This window comes from Pyrenophora tritici-repentis, chromosome 5, assembly GCF_003171515.1.
Source record: "Pyrenophora tritici-repentis strain M4 chromosome 5, whole genome shotgun sequence".
In the NCBI taxonomy this organism is placed as follows: Eukaryota; Fungi; Ascomycota; class Dothideomycetes; order Pleosporales; family Pleosporaceae; genus Pyrenophora; species Pyrenophora tritici-repentis.
This window is the reverse complement of record NC_089394.1, coordinates 128,711-146,300: the sequence shown is the minus strand read 5'-3', so window position 1 is coordinate 146,300 and position 17,590 is coordinate 128,711. Positions and strand designations below refer to the sequence as shown.

At 50.3% G+C, this 17,590-nt stretch overlaps 8 protein-coding genes across 8 annotated transcripts; 2 read left to right on the top strand and 6 right to left on the bottom strand.

Moving 5' to 3' along the window:
* Window positions 1-1,012: 1,012 nt before the first annotated feature.
* Window positions 1,013-1,810, top strand: PtrM4_100310 (PrpD, protein involved in propionate catabolism; the record flags this gene model as incomplete). Its single annotated transcript, XM_001942293.2, has 1 exon — window positions 1,013-1,810. The coding sequence occupies one exon, from the start codon at window positions 1,013-1,015 to the stop codon at window positions 1,808-1,810; it is 798 nt and encodes a 265-aa protein (XP_001942328.2).
* A 1,099-nt stretch (window positions 1,811-2,909) lies between these two features.
* Window positions 2,910-4,235, bottom strand: PtrM4_100300 (uncharacterized protein; the record flags this gene model as incomplete). The annotated part of the gene is made up of 1 exon (XM_001942292.2): window positions 2,910-4,235. The coding sequence occupies one exon, from the start codon at window positions 4,233-4,235 to the stop codon at window positions 2,910-2,912; it is 1,326 nt and encodes a 441-aa protein (XP_001942327.2).
* A 238-nt stretch (window positions 4,236-4,473) lies between these two features.
* PtrM4_100290 (uncharacterized protein) lies at window positions 4,474-5,217 on the bottom strand (the record flags this gene model as incomplete). Its single annotated transcript, XM_066107392.1, has 1 exon — window positions 4,474-5,217. The coding sequence occupies one exon, from the start codon at window positions 5,215-5,217 to the stop codon at window positions 4,474-4,476; it is 744 nt and encodes a 247-aa protein (XP_065961841.1).
* Window positions 5,218-7,228: 2,011 nt separating this feature from the next.
* PtrM4_100280 (Atrophin-1 domain containing protein) lies at window positions 7,229-7,663 on the bottom strand (the record flags this gene model as incomplete). Its single annotated transcript, XM_001942291.2, has 1 exon — window positions 7,229-7,663. The coding sequence occupies one exon, from the start codon at window positions 7,661-7,663 to the stop codon at window positions 7,229-7,231; it is 435 nt and encodes a 144-aa protein (XP_001942326.2).
* A 2,864-nt stretch (window positions 7,664-10,527) lies between these two features.
* PtrM4_100270 (uncharacterized protein) lies at window positions 10,528-10,848 on the bottom strand (the record flags this gene model as incomplete). The annotated part of the gene is made up of 2 exons (XM_066107391.1): window positions 10,528-10,694; window positions 10,734-10,848. The coding sequence occupies 2 exons, from the start codon at window positions 10,846-10,848 to the stop codon at window positions 10,528-10,530; spliced, it is 282 nt and encodes a 93-aa protein (XP_065961840.1).
* Window positions 10,849-11,196: 348 nt separating this feature from the next.
* Window positions 11,197-12,621, bottom strand: PtrM4_100260 (uncharacterized protein; the record flags this gene model as incomplete). The annotated part of the gene is made up of 1 exon (XM_066107390.1): window positions 11,197-12,621. One exon carries the CDS (start codon window positions 12,619-12,621, stop codon window positions 11,197-11,199), a length of 1,425 nt encoding a protein of 474 aa, XP_065961839.1.
* Window positions 12,622-13,172: 551 nt separating this feature from the next.
* Window positions 13,173-14,867, top strand: PtrM4_100250 (uncharacterized protein; the record flags this gene model as incomplete). Its single annotated transcript, XM_066107389.1, has 2 exons — window positions 13,173-13,412; window positions 13,491-14,867. The coding sequence occupies 2 exons, from the start codon at window positions 13,173-13,175 to the stop codon at window positions 14,865-14,867; spliced, it is 1,617 nt and encodes a 538-aa protein (XP_065961838.1).
* Window positions 14,868-15,171: 304 nt separating this feature from the next.
* On the bottom strand, window positions 15,172-16,146 carry PtrM4_100240 (DDE-3 multi-domain protein; the record flags this gene model as incomplete). The annotated part of the gene is made up of 1 exon (XM_066107388.1): window positions 15,172-16,146. One exon carries the CDS (start codon window positions 16,144-16,146, stop codon window positions 15,172-15,174), a length of 975 nt encoding a protein of 324 aa, XP_065961837.1.
* Window positions 16,147-17,590: the final 1,444 nt, after the last annotated feature.

Below are 17,590 nucleotides of genomic sequence, written 5' to 3'. Positions count from 1 at the left end.
GAAAATTCTCTCGACCTTCTTTCTCGACCTTCTTTCTCGACCTTCTTTCTCGACCTTCTTTCTCGACCTTCTCTCTCGACCTTCTTTCTCGACCTTCTTTCCTCAACTCTTCACTCGGCCGATACCTCACTTTACTTGAGGGACTCGCAACGTAACGGCCACTATAGGGTGACAGGGAGGTTTCATTCTTGTTGACAAGCAGAGATGTCAACAAGCAAGTCAAGCTGGCTTGATTCTTATCGATTGCAGATCACAGACCATTCTCTGGGACGTGCCACTGTGCACGAGCCTCTATATTGTCTGTGATCTGCAATCGATAAGAATCAAGCCAGCTTGACTTGCTTGTTGACATCTCTGTTGACAAGGCACTTCTGGGGGAGTGTTGGAAAGTGCATACAAGGCGTTCAGTGGAAGCATATAAAGGGAGAAGAAGCTTCGACTGCAAGACCTATACAAAGTAGTGGGTACAGCTGATCGGCTTATGGGGGAGTGTTGAGAATATTCCGGTCACCTGTCACGAGGACGCTAAGTCACATGACCCACACCGCTCTATATTAGCCGAGCTTTGTATAGTTAGCAATTGACACACTTACATGCCATGACTGAGAGAGTCATTCTTTCTCAACAGTTATCAAGTTATCCAAATCACGATTATACTCCACGAACGCTCAAGGGGCTTTTGCATTTTAATAATAAGGCGAGCCGGCGCCAACTCTGTCGCCGGACAATACTAACACCGCCATTTCCCCAACCTCCAATGCAGATCACCGCGCTAACGTCTTGTCCGATCTTGTTTTCCGAGCTTCATGTGTGGTCTAGCTAGTGAGATGATCCCTTGTCCAACCTCAGAACGTGGAGGCGTCCTGTCAAGCTTTAGTTGGTGAAATCTTCTTCTTTATCCGAATTCTATACTCCGCAGTGGCAATGTTTACATCTTCAGATAAGCTTTATATATGATGCATTCTCCAACCCTTTCATCATGTTTTCAATGCAGTGATAGTAACTGTTCACCATGGCTACACTACAACTCGCAACTTGGGCTACCAACCTAACATACGCCAGTCTTACACCCAGTGTTCTTGCAGCCGCTAACAAATCATTCTATAACTGGGCTGGATGTGCCATTGGAGGTTTTACTTCACAGCCCGCACCACAAATAGCCCTAAATACGACCCTAACCCAATTCTCCGGACCCCCAACATCATGCGTCCTAAGCTCAAACTCCTTCATTTCCCTCCGTTACGCCGACGCCCAAACCGCGGCCCTCATCAACGGCATCGCCAGCCACGTCGACGACTACGACGACACCCACCTGGAAACCATCATCCACCCCGCCGGCCCCATCGCCAGTGCCCTCCTCGCCATCGCCGAAGCACACGGCCCTATAACCGGCCACGAATTCATCACCGCATTCATCACCGCATTCATCGCCGGCATAGAAGCAGAATGCAAACTCGGCCTCTCCGTCTCCCCGGAACACTACAACACCGGCTGGCACACCACCTCCACCACCGGTTTCATCGGCGCCGCCATCTCCGTAGCCAAGTTATTCAACCTCTCCACACCACAGATCCAACACGCCATCGGCATCGCGTCCACGCACGTCATCGGCATGCAGGCATTCTTCGGCTCAGACACAAAAGCCCTGCATATTGGCCGCGCCGCGCAAACAGGTATGCTAGCAGCCTTACTCGCAAAGAACGGGTATACGTCTTCTCTTCAAGCACTCGAGGCAGAGTACGGCTGGCTGCACGTCGTCAACACACGGGAAAACGCAGCCGCGTATTTCGACCAATTAGGTACGGTATAGGAGGTTGAGAAGAATACATGGAAACTGTATCCGTGTGGCATCGTTATGCATCCTACTATCGATGCTTGCATCTAGCTTAGCAGCGAGATGCAAGACAGCGGTGGCTGTTTTGTTCACGATATTAAAACCGTGGACGCGCGTGGGAACCCCGAGGTCCTCGTCCTAACGGGGAAGACGGAGCCGCAGGATAGTTCACAGGCGAAATTTAGCATCTACTACGCCGCTGCTGTGGCGTTACTCTACGGTTAAGCAACGCCCGCTTAGTTCACTAATAACGTTATTAGCAACGAGACTGTTGTTCGTCTGCGCAAGAAAGTTAATGTAGTAGTTGATGATGCTATGTCGAGAGCAGAGGCGTATGTAAGACTTACATTTGATAATAGAGCTGTGCTGGAAAGACATATAGAGCATGCGAAAGGTAGTATTAAGAATCCGCTTACGGAAGAGGAGTTAGAGGGGAAGTTTATGTGACAGGTTGGTATGGCGATTGGGTGGGATAGAGCAAGGGATGCGTTAAGGGCTTTTGCTGGCGTGGTGGGTATAGAGGATGTGGGGAGGGTGAGGAGGATGTATTAAGTGTTGATGCAGTAGCAATGAAAGTGGGGCTTGGAGTGTAATGGTATAGTAGTTGTGGTTGCGAGATTGATATCTTCACGCTGCTGCATATAACAAAAGAATAAGAGTATATATTGGAACAAGGTCCCTCTAGTAGTATGACTACTATGGATAACCGAGTGGGAGGAGGGACAAGGCGGGGTGGCTACAACGTATTGTATTGACTATCGTGTCATGTGTCAAGGTCTCACTCTATTGTGGTGGGTGCTATTGCCCACCGGGCAGTGCCTGCCACACCAGCACATCATGTGATCCCCAAGCACCTTCTACCTGGACTGAACCCAGATATTCTCAACAGTATAGAAGAAAACTGCTTAAAATTAACAATCATAAAATACCTAAAACCCCGTCTAAAATGCATCTATCTATAGTTCATAAACATCATGTCGTTTCTATACCGCCATCAAACCGATCGTCCCCCATCAGCCTCTTAATCCAGCTCCTCTCACACCCCCAAGCTAATTGCTCAGATGGAAAGGGAAAGTCAACAGCACTGGTGGTACTTCATTTGAACCCCCATCTCATCCACCGCGGGGGGGCCATAAGCGCAAGTGTAACCAGGGCACTTTGAAGTCGGCGTGTTCCCAATGATCCTGCTGTTGCGCTGAGCTTCAGCCTCGCGCTTCTGGTATCCGATGATCAAGGGATCTACCTCGGCGTCGGTAGTCATGGAAGGCGCCGTTAGCTTGTTCTTAGGCTCAGCCTCGCGCTCGTTAAGGGTATTGCGACCGAATCTGTCGTTTATGCCCAACTCTCCGCCGAGGTTTGTGTAAGGCATGCCACCGTTGTTGCGCTGAGCTTCAGCCTCGCGCTTTAGGAGATTAACGGGGGCGGTGCCATCTGTGGGCATACCGGCGCCGATAGCCTCGGGCAGCTTGGGCTGGCCCTTTAGCTGGCTACGCTGAGCTTCAGCCTCGCGCTTCAGGCCACGGAAGGTTCCGGTATTATCTCCGGGAAAAGGAAAGCTGGGGGTAGCCTGGGGCAGAGGCGAGGCGAAGATATCGGGATGAACAACCACAATCTTATCACTGTCATGGGCAGCCTCGCGTGTCTGGAGAAGTGAAGATACGGGCTTGTGGTCGATCCAGCCAGGATGGACGAGCTGATCAGTCTCCAGGGTAGTGTCAAGGGCAGCCTCGCGCGTCTGGTGGATAGATTTGTCTCTTGGGCGGCTGGCTTGGCGCATCTCGTTGACCTTATCCCAATCAGTTTCGGGAATTCCGCCCAAAGGCTTGTTAGAGAAATGGCCGCCGTCGCGGCTGGCGTCGCGCGTCTCGTGGGTAGATTTGCTGTGCACTTTCTCGAACCCAAGCTGGCGCAGGGTCTGATCAGCGGCAGTTTCGGCATAACCTTGAGGGCTGGCGTCGCGCGTCTGGTGGATAGATTCGTGTCTTGAGCGGTCTTCTCGGAGCATCTGATAGACCTTAGCGAGATCAGTTTCGGCAGTTCCGCCTATTTGCTCGCCATAGAAACGGCTTGCGTCGCGCGTCTCGTGGATAGATTTGGTGTTCTCTTTCTTTAGGTAGCTGGGGTCGGTAGCCAGATGTCCGGATATAGGGTTATCGTCACCACGGTTAGGGCTAGCCTCACGCTTTCCTATGCTGTAATCCTTACCCGCGTCAGGGAAGTTGATCGTATATCCAGGTGTATGGTCGCCAATGGGGATACGGGAAGGGCTAGCCTCACGCTTCTGGGGAATGCCGTTATTGTGCAGGGAAGCGATGGCGTTAGGATCGATTGTGGCAACATTTTGTAGGTTCTCGCGCTTCTGCTGAATGGCGTTGGGTTCGACCGTGTCAAGGCCAGGCATGTTTTCGTAAGTGTTGCCGGGGTGGGTACGCTGGAAGCTTGCTTCGCGCTTCTGGGTAACAGCATTGTGGATTGTGAGTCCATCACTGAGAAAACCAAGGGCACCACCAATGCCCTTGATAGCATTCACGGCACCGCGGCCACGCTGGGGCTTGCCTCGCGCTTCTGGGTAACAGCATTGTGGATTGTGAGTCCATCACTGAGAAAACCAAGGGCACCACCAATGCCCTTGATAGCATTCACGGCACCGCGGCCACGCTGGGGCTTGCCTCGCGCTTCTGGGTAACAGCATTGTGGATTGTGAGTCCATCACTGAGAAAACCAAGGGCACCACCAATGCCCTTGATAGCATTCACGGCACCGCGGCCACGCTGGGGGCTTGCCTCGCGCTTCTGGGTAACAGCATTGTGGATTGTGAGTCCATCACTGAGAAAACCAAGGGCACCACCAATGCCCTTGATAGCATTCACGGCACCGCGGCCACGCTGGGGGCTTGCCTCGCGCTTCTGGGTAACAGCATTGTGGATTGTGAGTCCATCACTGAGAAAACCAAGGGCACCACCAATGCCCTTGACGGCATTTACGGCTCCGCGACCACGTTGAGGGCTTGCCTCGCGCTTCTTGGTGTAGTAGGTAGTGAATGTCCCATCATGCCAACAGTTCTTACAAGCGACAGGCTCAGGGGCTTTACCAATGCGGCGGCCACCTGTCTCGCGTTTGCCATTCACCGTAGGAAGATTGGGGAAACGACGCCTTGCCTCCTCGCTCGCCGCAGATCCGAGCCTGTAATCGTTGGTTTTGAAATGATCGGGTGTGCGTGAGTGAAGCCGAGAGACCGTCTTCTCTTGGAATATGCTGTCGTCATAAACCATAGGCATGCCGAGATGATCCGCACCAGACGGGTGGTTGGGACCAACAGGTGCAGCATGAAGGGCAGACATGCCCATCATGGCGGCGAAAGCGGTAGCGGTAGTGTAGCGCATGTTAGTTGTCGGTGGAAGAGATGTTGGAAGAGTCGATGGAAGAGTTGGTTTGAAAGGGGTTCTAAAGTGGACACGTCAAGTATCCGATGGAAAAAATGGTATCTGGATCAACAGATAAGAAGTGAAGAAGAGGTGGTGTGAAGAGAAGATGTGATGCTTTGATGCTGTTCTAACCACGGCATTAGGGTTCGTCTTTATACATTGAGTCGCTCTTGTGTAGTTGCTATTGCGCATCAAAACATGTGTGCATCGCAGAGAGAACGATAGTGCCCAGAACATGCGTGCCAAGTCCGCATTGTACGCCAACATCGTGGAGTGTGTTTTGCGGAGAGAATACTAGAACAGCATGAGGCGCTACACAAGTTGAAACGGCATGTCAGGCGTTCACAGGTGACGTGCGCTAACTCGGCCTTGGCTAGTGCTTGGCGGGGAACAACAACAGAATTCCACTGTGTCTAGCGTCACGTGCCTTTATGCGCGAAACACATGTTTCAAAACCCTTAAGCCTTCAAATAAACAAGGTTCCAACTTAATCCTATACAGGGCTGAATAATGCTTCCACGCATTGCGCCGAACTACGCATTACACCGCATCGCGCATTATGCCGTAGCGTACGTCATAAAGATCATATTGTACATGCAATGTGCAGCAGCTATTCCTACTAAGTTTAATACCAAATCGGTGGAAGGCTTATGTTGTACCTTGATTGACGACTTTAAGGAAAACGAAAGCTTCTGTTGACGTTGTCGCATCATGATTGCAACTGGCCCCGTACTTAATGCGTTTTGTTTCTGGTCATGACAACCAAGAAGGGACGATCTCATGGTGTCTGCGATCTCTTTCTGTGCTCAACAAAAATCAATCTGTAGAGCCACATCAGCTAGTCGGACATATAGGAGTGGATCAAGCGATATATTTCCGTGGAAAAGATTATAAGTAGAGTCAGGCCCGGTTAAGAAGGAGATGTGAATTCGGAACTATTCATTAAGGGCGTAGCTAGCCTAGATCTTGTCGGTGCTGTACTCTTGAAGGAGGCGTAGCTATGCTTCCTCTGCCGGTTATATTACTTAAGAAGGCTCGTGTTGCGACCTCGGCCGGGGGACTTCTAAGTCTGTAAGTACTTAGAGCTTCGGCTAGGCTTTCAGCCTCGCCTTTGCCACGCCGCACCCGGCCCTACTTAAAAGGGGGCGCAGGCTTGAGAACGCGCCTTCTACTCCCGCTGCTTCGTCGCTTTATTCCGCAACATTTTCGTTGGCTGTTCATCCTTCTTGGCCTAGAGGCTCTTTCGGGGCTGTGTACCAGTTTCGGCGCCTATCTTCATTAATCGGGGTGGTGTTTTTCAGGACTGGGCCGGCTGGAGACGTGATAAGTGGGGAGGGGTGGACTCATATTACATGCATTTATCTTATCAGGCGCTGCGCACACGAGTTCACGGGCCGCGGTTTGCGGGGGATCAGTCGTCCTAAGCGAAATACGAGTCAACCGGGTGGATAGAATCCCCACGGGGTTTGAGCGACGATCCTCTTTCGTTTCTTCTGTTTTTGGAATTGTCTTTCGTTGCAATCAAGCTAATTATGAAGCTAGTGATCGCGACATTGAGTTGTACATTCCATTTCTTCCAGACTCGGGCTATCAGTTTCTGTGCCGGGACGCGCCGCTCAGCCGAGCTTTGTGCCAAGTTCCGACCAAGAGTCACGGACAGGGGTTGTTTTTGTTGGCTAATATGATGGTTGCTAGTTTGCCGAATTAGGAGTATTTCTCAAATCAACAAAAAACGCAGGTTTGCACAGTATACGTCGAGAAGGGACCAGTAAATTCGCACCGCAACAGATGTATTTTCTCCTTAAACTATTCGACCCCTCCTGACAAGCTGTATGTACAAATCCAAGATTAAACAAAGAAGCCAACACAACAACACTTCGAAAGCTACCATAGCACCCTATTTCTTAACCAGAAAAGTCCTAGCATCGCGGTACAGCCGAGGATGGCGGTCGTCGGCAGGCGGAATCCCTTAGTTCTTGGCCGGGCAGGGCTTGGGGGTAGGGTACAACCAGGGGACGCCGTCACATTCGGCGCTGCAGCGGAAGTTCTTGGGGTCCTCGATGTTGCAACTCCGCAGCAGGGCAATCTTAGGGCCTCCCGAAGTCCAAAACTCGCTGGTGCAGGGCAGCGCGTACTTGTAAGTCGGATCCTCGAGCAGGGCCGGGTCGTTGCGGCAGCAGATCTCGCGCCCCTCGCCCCACACATAGGACCATCCCGTTACGCAGCAGCGGCTGTTCTTGGCGTCAGGTGCGGTGATCAACGGTGCGCCGCCCCAAGTGCTTTTGCCGATGTCAGGGCATGTCCAGGTGGTCTGGCGGGCTGCGAGGGCAGTGTCCTCGGCAATAGGCGAGGAGGAGACGGTGGCGGCGGCGAGAAGGCCGACGAGGACGTTGAGGGCGAACATGTTTGTATTAAAGATGTTTGTTGAGGAACGTGAATAGGTGTAGTTGATTATGGTGGAAAGAGTGTTGTAAACAGTTGGAGTTGTGAACTGTGTCTATTCAACTTGAGGACAATTTTCTCTCTTTATATATCAATCTCATCGCGGCACACACCCTCTTTTTGTTCTCCTCCGTAGAGTTGCTCTATATACTTAGATGACTACCCGGAGTCGCTCCGAATAAACCACCGAAGTCACTCCGGAACACGACCGGGGTCGCTCCACAGAACTACTGGAGCCTATCCAGAGCCCGCCAAAGATCTTAAGTACTGTCACTATGCTTGCACTATTGGCTTGAATAGAATAGAAGGTTTGGAGATACACGGAACAGAGACTCAACGCACGTAGAAGAATCCGTCCGCTATTCCTCCATCGCTATTTATAGATCGCTAGTTTTAACCCTTCGGAGCTTGTCTTTTGGGGACCAGGATGCCTTCACTACACAACGCCTTAGTCCTCCCTTCTATAGCCATCGTTGTATAGTCGTACCTGAACTCCACCTGCAGCTACTGGTATATTACCCATAATAGTCGGCGCAGACATGGCTGGACCTGCCCGAATTGTCAATCTTTGTCGCCCATCGACAACCAGCGTGGTCCTATTAATGTGCTGACATGCGTTATACTCCTTCACACCAATGCCCTCGCTGCTTTCTTCAGCTCTCTTGCTTTTCCCCCTTTCGAATTCTGCTCGTCCCTGTCAACTATTCAAGCAGTCTATAATGTGATGCGCTTCTTACCACTGGTAGAAGCTTCTGTTGGCTACGTTGCTCTAGCAGCAAATCTTAACCGTGCTGGCTTTGTTATCATCAACCAGAGGATTGTGCAGATCTTTGGCAACAGGACAATGTTAGCCAGGCTGCCCACAAGCGAGCAGAGAGAAGAAACGACTTTCCGATCCACCATAAAGCGCTAAATCACGGTAGTAATAAGCGATACCTTTGATTGGGGTGAACTATGTCGAAGCATGCCCTATTGCTAGTCAACACTGTTTGGATAGTTCCACAATCAGCGCCAAAAGCTAAGCATCAAGTATGCTACGTCCTGCATAGACAGATGAAGAAAGTAGCACTGTAACTCTACATAGTCAAGAATAGCATATCATATTAATGCACTGTGTATGGCGGCAAGCCAGAGAGGACCATGTTTTGATCATTGGGTGATATGGTGCTGTCCAGGGTTTGCATTCAAAAAAAGGCCATCACATAGCAAGAATAGATTTCATTAGTGCCATAGAAAGTCTATGTCAGCACCTGCATCCTACTGCCAATGGCTGGGCCTTATCCAGAAGACGTCTATCCGTGATTCCCGGGATCCAAGCTGCTCTGTGTCAAGTTTGAGTTATTATGGTGTGTAATAGTGTTGACGTAGTCGCCTTAGCTAGGGTTAAGCCACTTAGTTAGATAAGCCACTTGATTATAAACCACGTTGATAGTTGTCCTCTATATGCTAAAGGGTTTATAGGCGGAGGAATAATATCGCAATTATCTAATCCGCAAGTAGACTAGAGAAGAGATAACTGTTATAGTCTAGCCCTCAAAGGTACAGTTGTTGAAGGTGTGGGGGATTGTGGGTGCTGGAAGAATTGAAGGATTGAACTAAGGTTGTATTGTCTAAGTCTACAAACTGTATATGTAGGTGGGTGACCATCAACAGCGCTAGTCCCAGATAGGCATCGGTCCATTACAAAGGTAAGTTGCGACTACAGGAGCAGAGCAGGAGAGACCCCAAACCGTGACACTTAGCGTTAACACAGCGCTAGCAATTAGCAAACAGATCGTGTTATTGCGGGGTTTGGATGTAGTTGATAATATCGATTAGTACACTAAGCGGACCTTGCTGCCGCCATTCTTGTAGGTAGGCTGCCTCTGTTTTGTGCTCGTCCTGATCATTGTCGTTCGCGTCCTTATTAAAGCCGAAGATAATCATCTGCCCTACTAAGTTAAGTGTGTGAGGGCTACAGCGGAGGCGGTGATAGCTTGCTGTGAATTTAAAGCGCTAGGCGAGTTTAGTGACGGCAGTGTCGTTAGCGTACGCGTTGTTGAGCACAAAGTACCTAAGCTGGCTACGTGTTATACTAAAGACATCGATTATATTGCTAACAACTTTAGCTATCCTCTCGCCCGTGTGGGCGCCCGTAAGCTGAGGCAGCGCGATAGGCAGGTCCCTGATAGTGCCGTCGGCGTCAGCAAAATGAGCAACAACTCCAAAGAAGCCGCGCTTGCCGCCTTTTGTTGTCTAGCCGTCGAAGCTTACATAGATCTTACTAATAGCCGACGAGAGCATCTAAACAACCTGCGGTTCTATATAGCGATACAGCCTCATCACGAAGCTAGCTACACTGTTGTGACTTACCCACAGCGCGTTAGCAGCCTCTAGGTTAGCAAACTCTATTATCTACTTAAAAGCAGGCGTTTTGAACTCGCGGAGCGGGTGGTTATTGTCGACAAGCTACGTAACAGCGGCGTATCGAAAGCGCTGTACGTCGAAGTTGCTGAGCTCGTTAGTAATACCTTAAGGTATATTAACACTGCCCTTAGTCATCATCTTAAGCGTCGTTTAGCCTCGTAGTAGTGTAATCGAATCTAGTTTACCTTTGCGATCGTAGCCGTAGTTAAGTAGCTTCTGCGCGAGGTAATTAATGGCGTTACTAGTTAACTTTGTAACCTCTAGATAGGTGCAAAAGATCTTACGATTATAGCAGTATTTGCAAACAAAGAACGTACGATAAGGCTCACGGAGAGAGGTAACGCGGTAACCGTACTAATATACCTAGCTTTTGTTGCGCTTTAACGTACGCAGCAGCTTCGTAAAACGCGGTAAACGCTTCTAATTAATGCCGTTAAAGTTGTCCGTGAACTCATCATTAAAGCCACTATTATCCCCGCTTTTAATAGCCTCACTTGTAGCCTCCGTAGCAGCCCTACTACCCTCGGCCAGCGGTTGTATAGTAGCTTCTGGTATGGCGTCGCGCAACTGCGACTCGAACGGCGCGTCTTCAGTAGCCTAGCTTGCTGCAGCAACTAGGGCTTTACGTGGCGAGGTGCGGATAGGCAGCGAGGCACTGCCTTTAGCTGTTTTGACGCGCTTATAGGGGCCGCGGGGGCCGCGAGTGCCCTCGGCGACGCGTTTTAGGTTACGAAGCGGCATTTTCGGCGTAGAGGGCAACGAGAAACACTTAAACGTGCTATAGAGTGTGAACGGTCTGTAGGCACTGTATTCCAGCTACCTAATCCAGATGCTATTTACAGTCGAGATGAAGAGAAGAAGAGGAAAGTGGGCGGCCATCCCGCTTTGTTTGGGTTGGTGCACGGGCTGCTGGGGGAAGGAGTGATAGAAGGAAGGAAGCGACTAGGCCAGCGGCCTAGTCATGTGACCTAGGGCTCAGCCCGTTACAGCAGCGACACACACAGGGTCGTTGTGGCGGTCAATGGTTCGGCAAGAGGTATCAAGACTGCATAGTCATTTGTAAAAGCGCAGATAGGTTCATTACATAGGTCAAAACCAGCTCCAAGGAGACTCAAGCGGCCAAGTCCTGAGCTCGTGAAACCTTTCAATCAGCTCCGGCCCATGACTATCCCGTCCGATGCGTCGAAAAGCTTCTGCGATGAAGTCATCTGGGCTCCATACTTCCCCGACGGAATAGTAGACCCGTCGCACCTTAGCATCATCTTCGTTTTCGTCCCAGTCCGCTTTGATTCCAGGCGCATGGTACGATATATCCCAGTAGCCTATATCGTGGCCAAGCTCCGTTTCGAGCAGGAACTGTTCGAGGAGCGGCATCTTTTGGACCGCCTTTGCGAAAGCCGTGACGAGCGGATCTAATATCTTTGCATCTTCATGGTCGCGAAATTGTTCCACGATCTCGCCTGGTGTTCCGTCAAAGTACCACTCGCTAGACGGGGCGGCCATGTTGAATAAGACTATCAGCTTCCTGAGGTTTGGCCAGCTGGGTATGGAGCTTATCTCATGGCTTGAAGGCCAGAACAGAGTCGAGTCAACAAAGCCGTCCAGAATAAGGGAAGTCAGGTTCTGCGAAAAGATACGCAGAGATGCGCTGAACGGATCGTAGAGTGCGCCTATTGGTATACGCGAAGGTTCAGCCACGCGATGGTCCTCTACAGGGTCTTGATGGAAGGTGATTTCAGCCGCAGAGCATTTGTCGAGCTTAGTCTGCTCGAGCACCCTCGCGAAGGAGGCCCTGCTTTCCACGTTGATGGACTTGTCATCTACCTCTCCGAATTCCCAGTAGAAACTCTGTAGGTTGGGTAGAACTGCAGCTAGACCAGGTCCGACTACAAGGGCCACCTTCCGCGAAACGTGGCCTTGAAGGTGGAAATGTACGATGCTCGAGAGCGTGGGTATCATTTCCGGTCTGGAGAGATGGATATAGGAGTTCACCCATCGCTTTTCGAAAATGTCTATCCCACGCTTGCGCTGTGACATTTCAAGGTCGATTTGGTTGCGGTCGCGACAGTCGGTCGGGGAACACACATCCCTTAGTTGTAGTCGCAAACCATGTACTAGGCCTGCATCTTCCCACTTTCTCACTAGAGAGAACAAGTCTGCGATAGCTTGGGTGAAGGCTTCATCATTGCATTGTTGTTCTTCTGTTGACTCAACACGTCCGCAGCTTTCTTCTGAGTACTCTGCGAGTATAATCTCGAAGGAAAGTCTCGTTAGGTATTTGATACGATTGCCGGTCACCATGGCCTCGAGCTGACTCAGCTCATGACTCTTGATGTGCAAACGATGAAATGTGACGAATTCCACAGCCTCTTTCCAATGGCTAGAAATAGTCGCATACTGTGGGAGCTTAGAATGGTGTCCGCACTGTTCAAGTATCGGGGCCTGTTCCTGACCAGGATAGCGCTCTAGATACAAGACGATTTTGTTGATGAGCTCCTGTGGTAATGTATCCATGACGCCGTTCAATGTCGCAAAGAAAACATTCGACCGTGACTGTGTGAAAACTGATAGTTGCGGACGCGGATTTGAGAAGTAGGAAAGATAAAGTCTGTGTACCTGCCGTTGCGGGTATATCTGAAACAATGCCAAGAGGCTAGTACCGGTACCACGACCGCGTAATGCGCACCCCATCACTATCGCAGCCTCCACCAACATGAGGCTGCGCACCCACCTATAATGGCTATTATCACGAGATTGAGATATTGCAGAGTGACAGTGAACAATATCATGCGATTAATTTTTACTATCTGAATTTTGCTGGGACGGTGATTGTGCGGCAGCGCGTCGTGATTTTATTGTGGTTTTCGAAATACCTTGAGCCGCCTAGATCTGGTTAGCTTGGTGCCCAAGAACATCAACTCCCATAGTAATTTGTTAGTAAATTAATGCAGCAGCCGTTTCCCACCTCCAGAAGCCCATGAAGCTAGTCCTGTACTCTAAATCGTTCGTGTATAGCGTTTTGTTTGTGTGGAGCTTGTTGCGAGCTCAATCTAGCTGCTGTTGGGATGCCGCCCAAGCGCCAGCGTAAGCCGAAGCAGCCATTCGATCAAGGCGTTAACCCGTCCTCCCAGAAGCGTAGAGCGCCAGCAACTAGACAAAATCCTACCCATTTAACGCCTAAACGTGTCCGCCGTGAGGCGCTGCCGTCGCCTCCAGCGACTGCCCCGCCGCGCCGTCAAAGCCCGTTGTCCGAGCCTGAGCTGCAAGCCACCCAAACAGCTGCCTCCGCGCAAGCTGAAGATATCGTTGGCGAGGATGAGGATACTTTCGAGGATGGAGATGGCGATCCGCTGCCTGAGGATGAGGATGAGATCGCTGCTAAGGGCGCTGCCGGTAGTGTTGAGGATGAGGGAGAGCCAGCGTACCGACGTCAAGAAGGCACTCCATGGCTGCCTCGCTCATCGCAAGCGCTAGAGGATGAGGTTAATCCTGTACTGCGCGTTAGGTGGAGGGCTTGCCTTGGTGGTGATATGGAGAAACACTTTATTCCTGAAGCTGCCGATAGCGAGCACGGCGTACGGCTGTACTCGCTGCATTTCGACGACCTATGGCAGTGGGTAGATGACGTTGTTGCAGAATTACGGCCAAAAAGAGCGAAGATCTCATCTGTTTGCACTGTTGTTTACCCAGCTAAGCAGGCCAAACGCGAGCGCGCGATAAAGCGATTGCGGCGAGGTGTTGATGCAACGTGGAATAGCTTTCAGCGCCTTGTTGTAGAGGTTGATAACTATGTCAGCGAGCCAGTAAACGTCGATTTCGAGCTCATCTTGGCTGAAATTCCAGGGGAGCAGCAGCCGTTGCCAACGGTTGTCGACGGTCCTCGTCGACGCACCGCAACGGTGATTCAAGAGGAGGGGCTTGCTGGTGTAATAGCAGCTGAACAAGCAGGTAGCGGGCATGCTATTGCTATCCGGGATAGATGGCGCTGTACAGATACCCATTGCGAGAACTATCCTTATTGCTGCTGGATGGCGCCAACAGCGAGGCAGCCAGCGCGCTTCGAAGATCACCTCTTTGTCAACGGCAACATTATCTCCATGTGGGCAAGAGCAATTACAGCGAGAAGGGCAACGTACGATGAGCCATCTGATGATGTACGGCTTGCAATTTTGAGAGCAAAGGACCTGCGGGTGCATGAGAAAACGCGCAAGTTGCGGGCGGCTGGAGATGGCGACGATGATATCAAAAGCTTAACAAAACTGCTCATCGTTGGACAGCTTGAGCGGATGAACAGGCAACCTCAACAGGAGTCTAACTTGCAGGCAGCTGCACCAACGATAACAAGAGCTGAGGTATCTAGTGCATCTCAGTGGGCGCCTATCCGATATGATCATGAGCAGGAGATTAACGAGCATACTAGTAATTTCTTTAACTACCTTAAGTTAAAATTTCCTACAGTTGGAGAGGACATTAACGAGCTTTATAAGACTCTTGTTATTGACGGAGCTATGGATATCAACCTCTTGATGCAGCCATCTGGTGATATCTTGAAGTTGTGGACGCAGCATTTCAAGCAGCCTCCTGGCTGGTTTTTCACGCTACAAAACACTGCAAAAGAATGGCAAGCTGGGTACCAGGGTCTCACAGATCGTAACTGGAGACGAGTCGAACGTTGTAAGAAAAGAGAAGAGATTGCGCGCAAGAAATTGGTGGTTGAACCGTCTAGCAGTGTTGTGGAGGATGATGGCGAGAATGCTTGAAGCTTAGTGGCCTGAGCGTTTTTGGTGACAGCGGCCCGTGCCCGCTATAGTGTTGAGGTTTTTCAGGCGTTTCAAATGCGCTGCAACAATAGTCTATTTGGATAGCCCTATGTACAACACTACAACGTTATGCGATTATAACAGGTTAACTTCCTAAGATAGTTCTATATGTATAGAAATAGCTCTTATTTTTTTAGAATTATTAAATCGCTTTTGTGGGTTGCGCATTAAGGTGTAATCGTTCGCATTTGTATGGTATCATCTACCTATAGAAACGTACTGTGGCATCCATTTAAAAGCACAATTAATAGGGATAGCCACACCTATGGAACCAGCTTCTGCAGTTAATATTACAGCACACCAGCTGCGCTGCATACTCAAGAAAGACCCCAAAGTCAATGAAGTTCTCCGCTTGCGCTGAATTCCTTTTCATCCACCCCTTGAGCTGCTTAAAGCTCTTCTCGATGGGGTTGAAATCTGGTGAGTATGGCGGCAGATACTCAAGGAGTACTCCAGCACTTTGGCAAAGCACCCGTACACGCTCTGATCGATGGATGGAGGCGTTATCAAGCACGATTACTGAGGCTGGCCCTGGGTGAGGATTGCAGAACGGCAGCACTTGAAACTCTAAGAAGTCTTCTAGGATCTCAGATGTAATCGCGCCTTGAAAGATCTTATAGCTTATGTAGCCATCTATCGTCATGGCTGGCAGCAGCGACCACCGTTCTGATCGCCTGAAGCTGTGTGATAGCTCCACCGGCTCCCCGATTGGAGACCAGCCATACTTGCGGTCGCCCGTACGCTCATTGCAGGCGCTCTCGTCCAACGCAACGATCTGCTCCGCCTTATAGTGTTGCGCCATCCTGGCAAGATAGAGGCGGCGGAGTGGCTCACTCTGCTCCTTTGCCCGCTTTGTTGCAAGCTTGCGAGACCATCTCATCTTCTCTAGCTCTCGGTAAACGCTCGCAAGGCTTATCCTAACGTCGTACTCGTCGTACAAGAAGTCCCTCATCTCATCCATGTATGCGCCCGGTGAGCCATTGAGGTATGCCTGAAGGCCTTCGCGCTGAGCTTGCCGGAGTATAGATGGCCGCCCAAGTCGAACGCAGCGCGGCGGATAAGGCACGCCCCAAAACTCTAAGCTCAACCTCAGCTTTGCTACTGTGTTACGGCTCGCACCTGTAGCTCTAGAGATGGCTCGATCACTTTCGCAGGCAGCAATTCGGTCGAGGATAGCCTGGAGAACAGCGGGCTGCAAGCGGTGGCCGGTGCCTGGCATCGCGATGAGATGGGCTCGAGAAAATTGCAACACCAAAAACGCGAGTCAGTAGAGGCGATCGCAGCAAACAATGAACTTCAAATACGTTGTGGGTATTAGAAAGCGTGGCTGCATCGATTTACTAACAAATTACTATAGGAGTTGATGTTCTTGGCCACCAAGCCAACCAGATCCAGGTGGCTCAAGGTATTTCGAGAAACACCCATAGCGGGTGCAGCTGGTGTTGGCGATGCACCCGCACCGCCACTATGCACGTCCACAACACGCTTCTTAGCTTTTTTTGGGGGGGATTTTTGGTAATGAAGCTGGCCTCTTACCCATTTGGGATAATTTCAGAGTCTTTGCAGCGTCTGTGTCTTGTTTTTCCTCTTGTATTCGTGCCCTGGTTGCAGCAGCTGCCGCAGTTCACGTATCGCGCTCTGTTTTTTTCACCTCGCGCACCCTTTGCCTCTCCACCTTTGCCTCCTCCTGCTGTATTTCTTTACATATTAAAGCAGCCTCTTTAGGTTCCTTAGCCCGAGACTTTTATAGTTTTTCCACCTCCTTCTAGCGTTCCTAAAGCCTCTATCGCGCCTAAGCTTCGCGCACCTTCGTTAGACTCCAGAAAACAGCGCGACTATGAAACTCTTTGCGCTATTAAAGATGTGGTGTTCTGTCGTGCCTCATATGCTTCTTTTTAGTAGTAAGGGCGGTGCGTAAGCCTTGATTTTCGTGGTTCAGGAGCTCATTTTGCAGAGATGTCAACAAGCAAGTCAAGCTGGCTTGATTCTTATCGATTGCAGATCACAGACCATTCTCTGGGACGTGCCACTGTGCACGAGCCTCTATATTGTCTGTGATCTGCAATCGATAAGAATCAAGCCAGCTTGACTTGCTTGTTGACATCTCTGCTGACTGGAATATTCGCAATAGCAAAGGCAAGCGCCGGAAGCAGCCAAGAAGCAGATCCACGAGAAAAATCACTCGACATTCGCTAAGTTTGTAAAACTCACTAACTAGTCTGGAGAAATACGAGATAAGCATCGCGGGCTTTTGAGCTTGCTCCGAAGCGCGGAGAATAAGGAAGGGTTTGCCACATTACTATTCATGGCGTACCTTTTTAGAATGCCTCCTCGAATATATTCGTCATCCAGCGGTTCATTGCATGCCACAACTACTCGCCACTCTTGCAACATATCCATGCCTAAAAGATATGTGTGGTCTTTATTCATGCGACAAGGCATTCGAACTTACTGCGACGTGATACCCTCTATGATCATGTCAAAGGAGCGCATCGACGACTCATGTCCGAGGTGCAAACGAGCTATTTACCCATCACTGTGGCGCTAGACTCTTGCACACTCATGTTTACTATCAAAATATGGTGATTGAGTTCCCAATACTCTAAGCTTTAACGCCGACACAATACCAATAATCCTTCCAGAATGAGCTCCCGCATGCATCA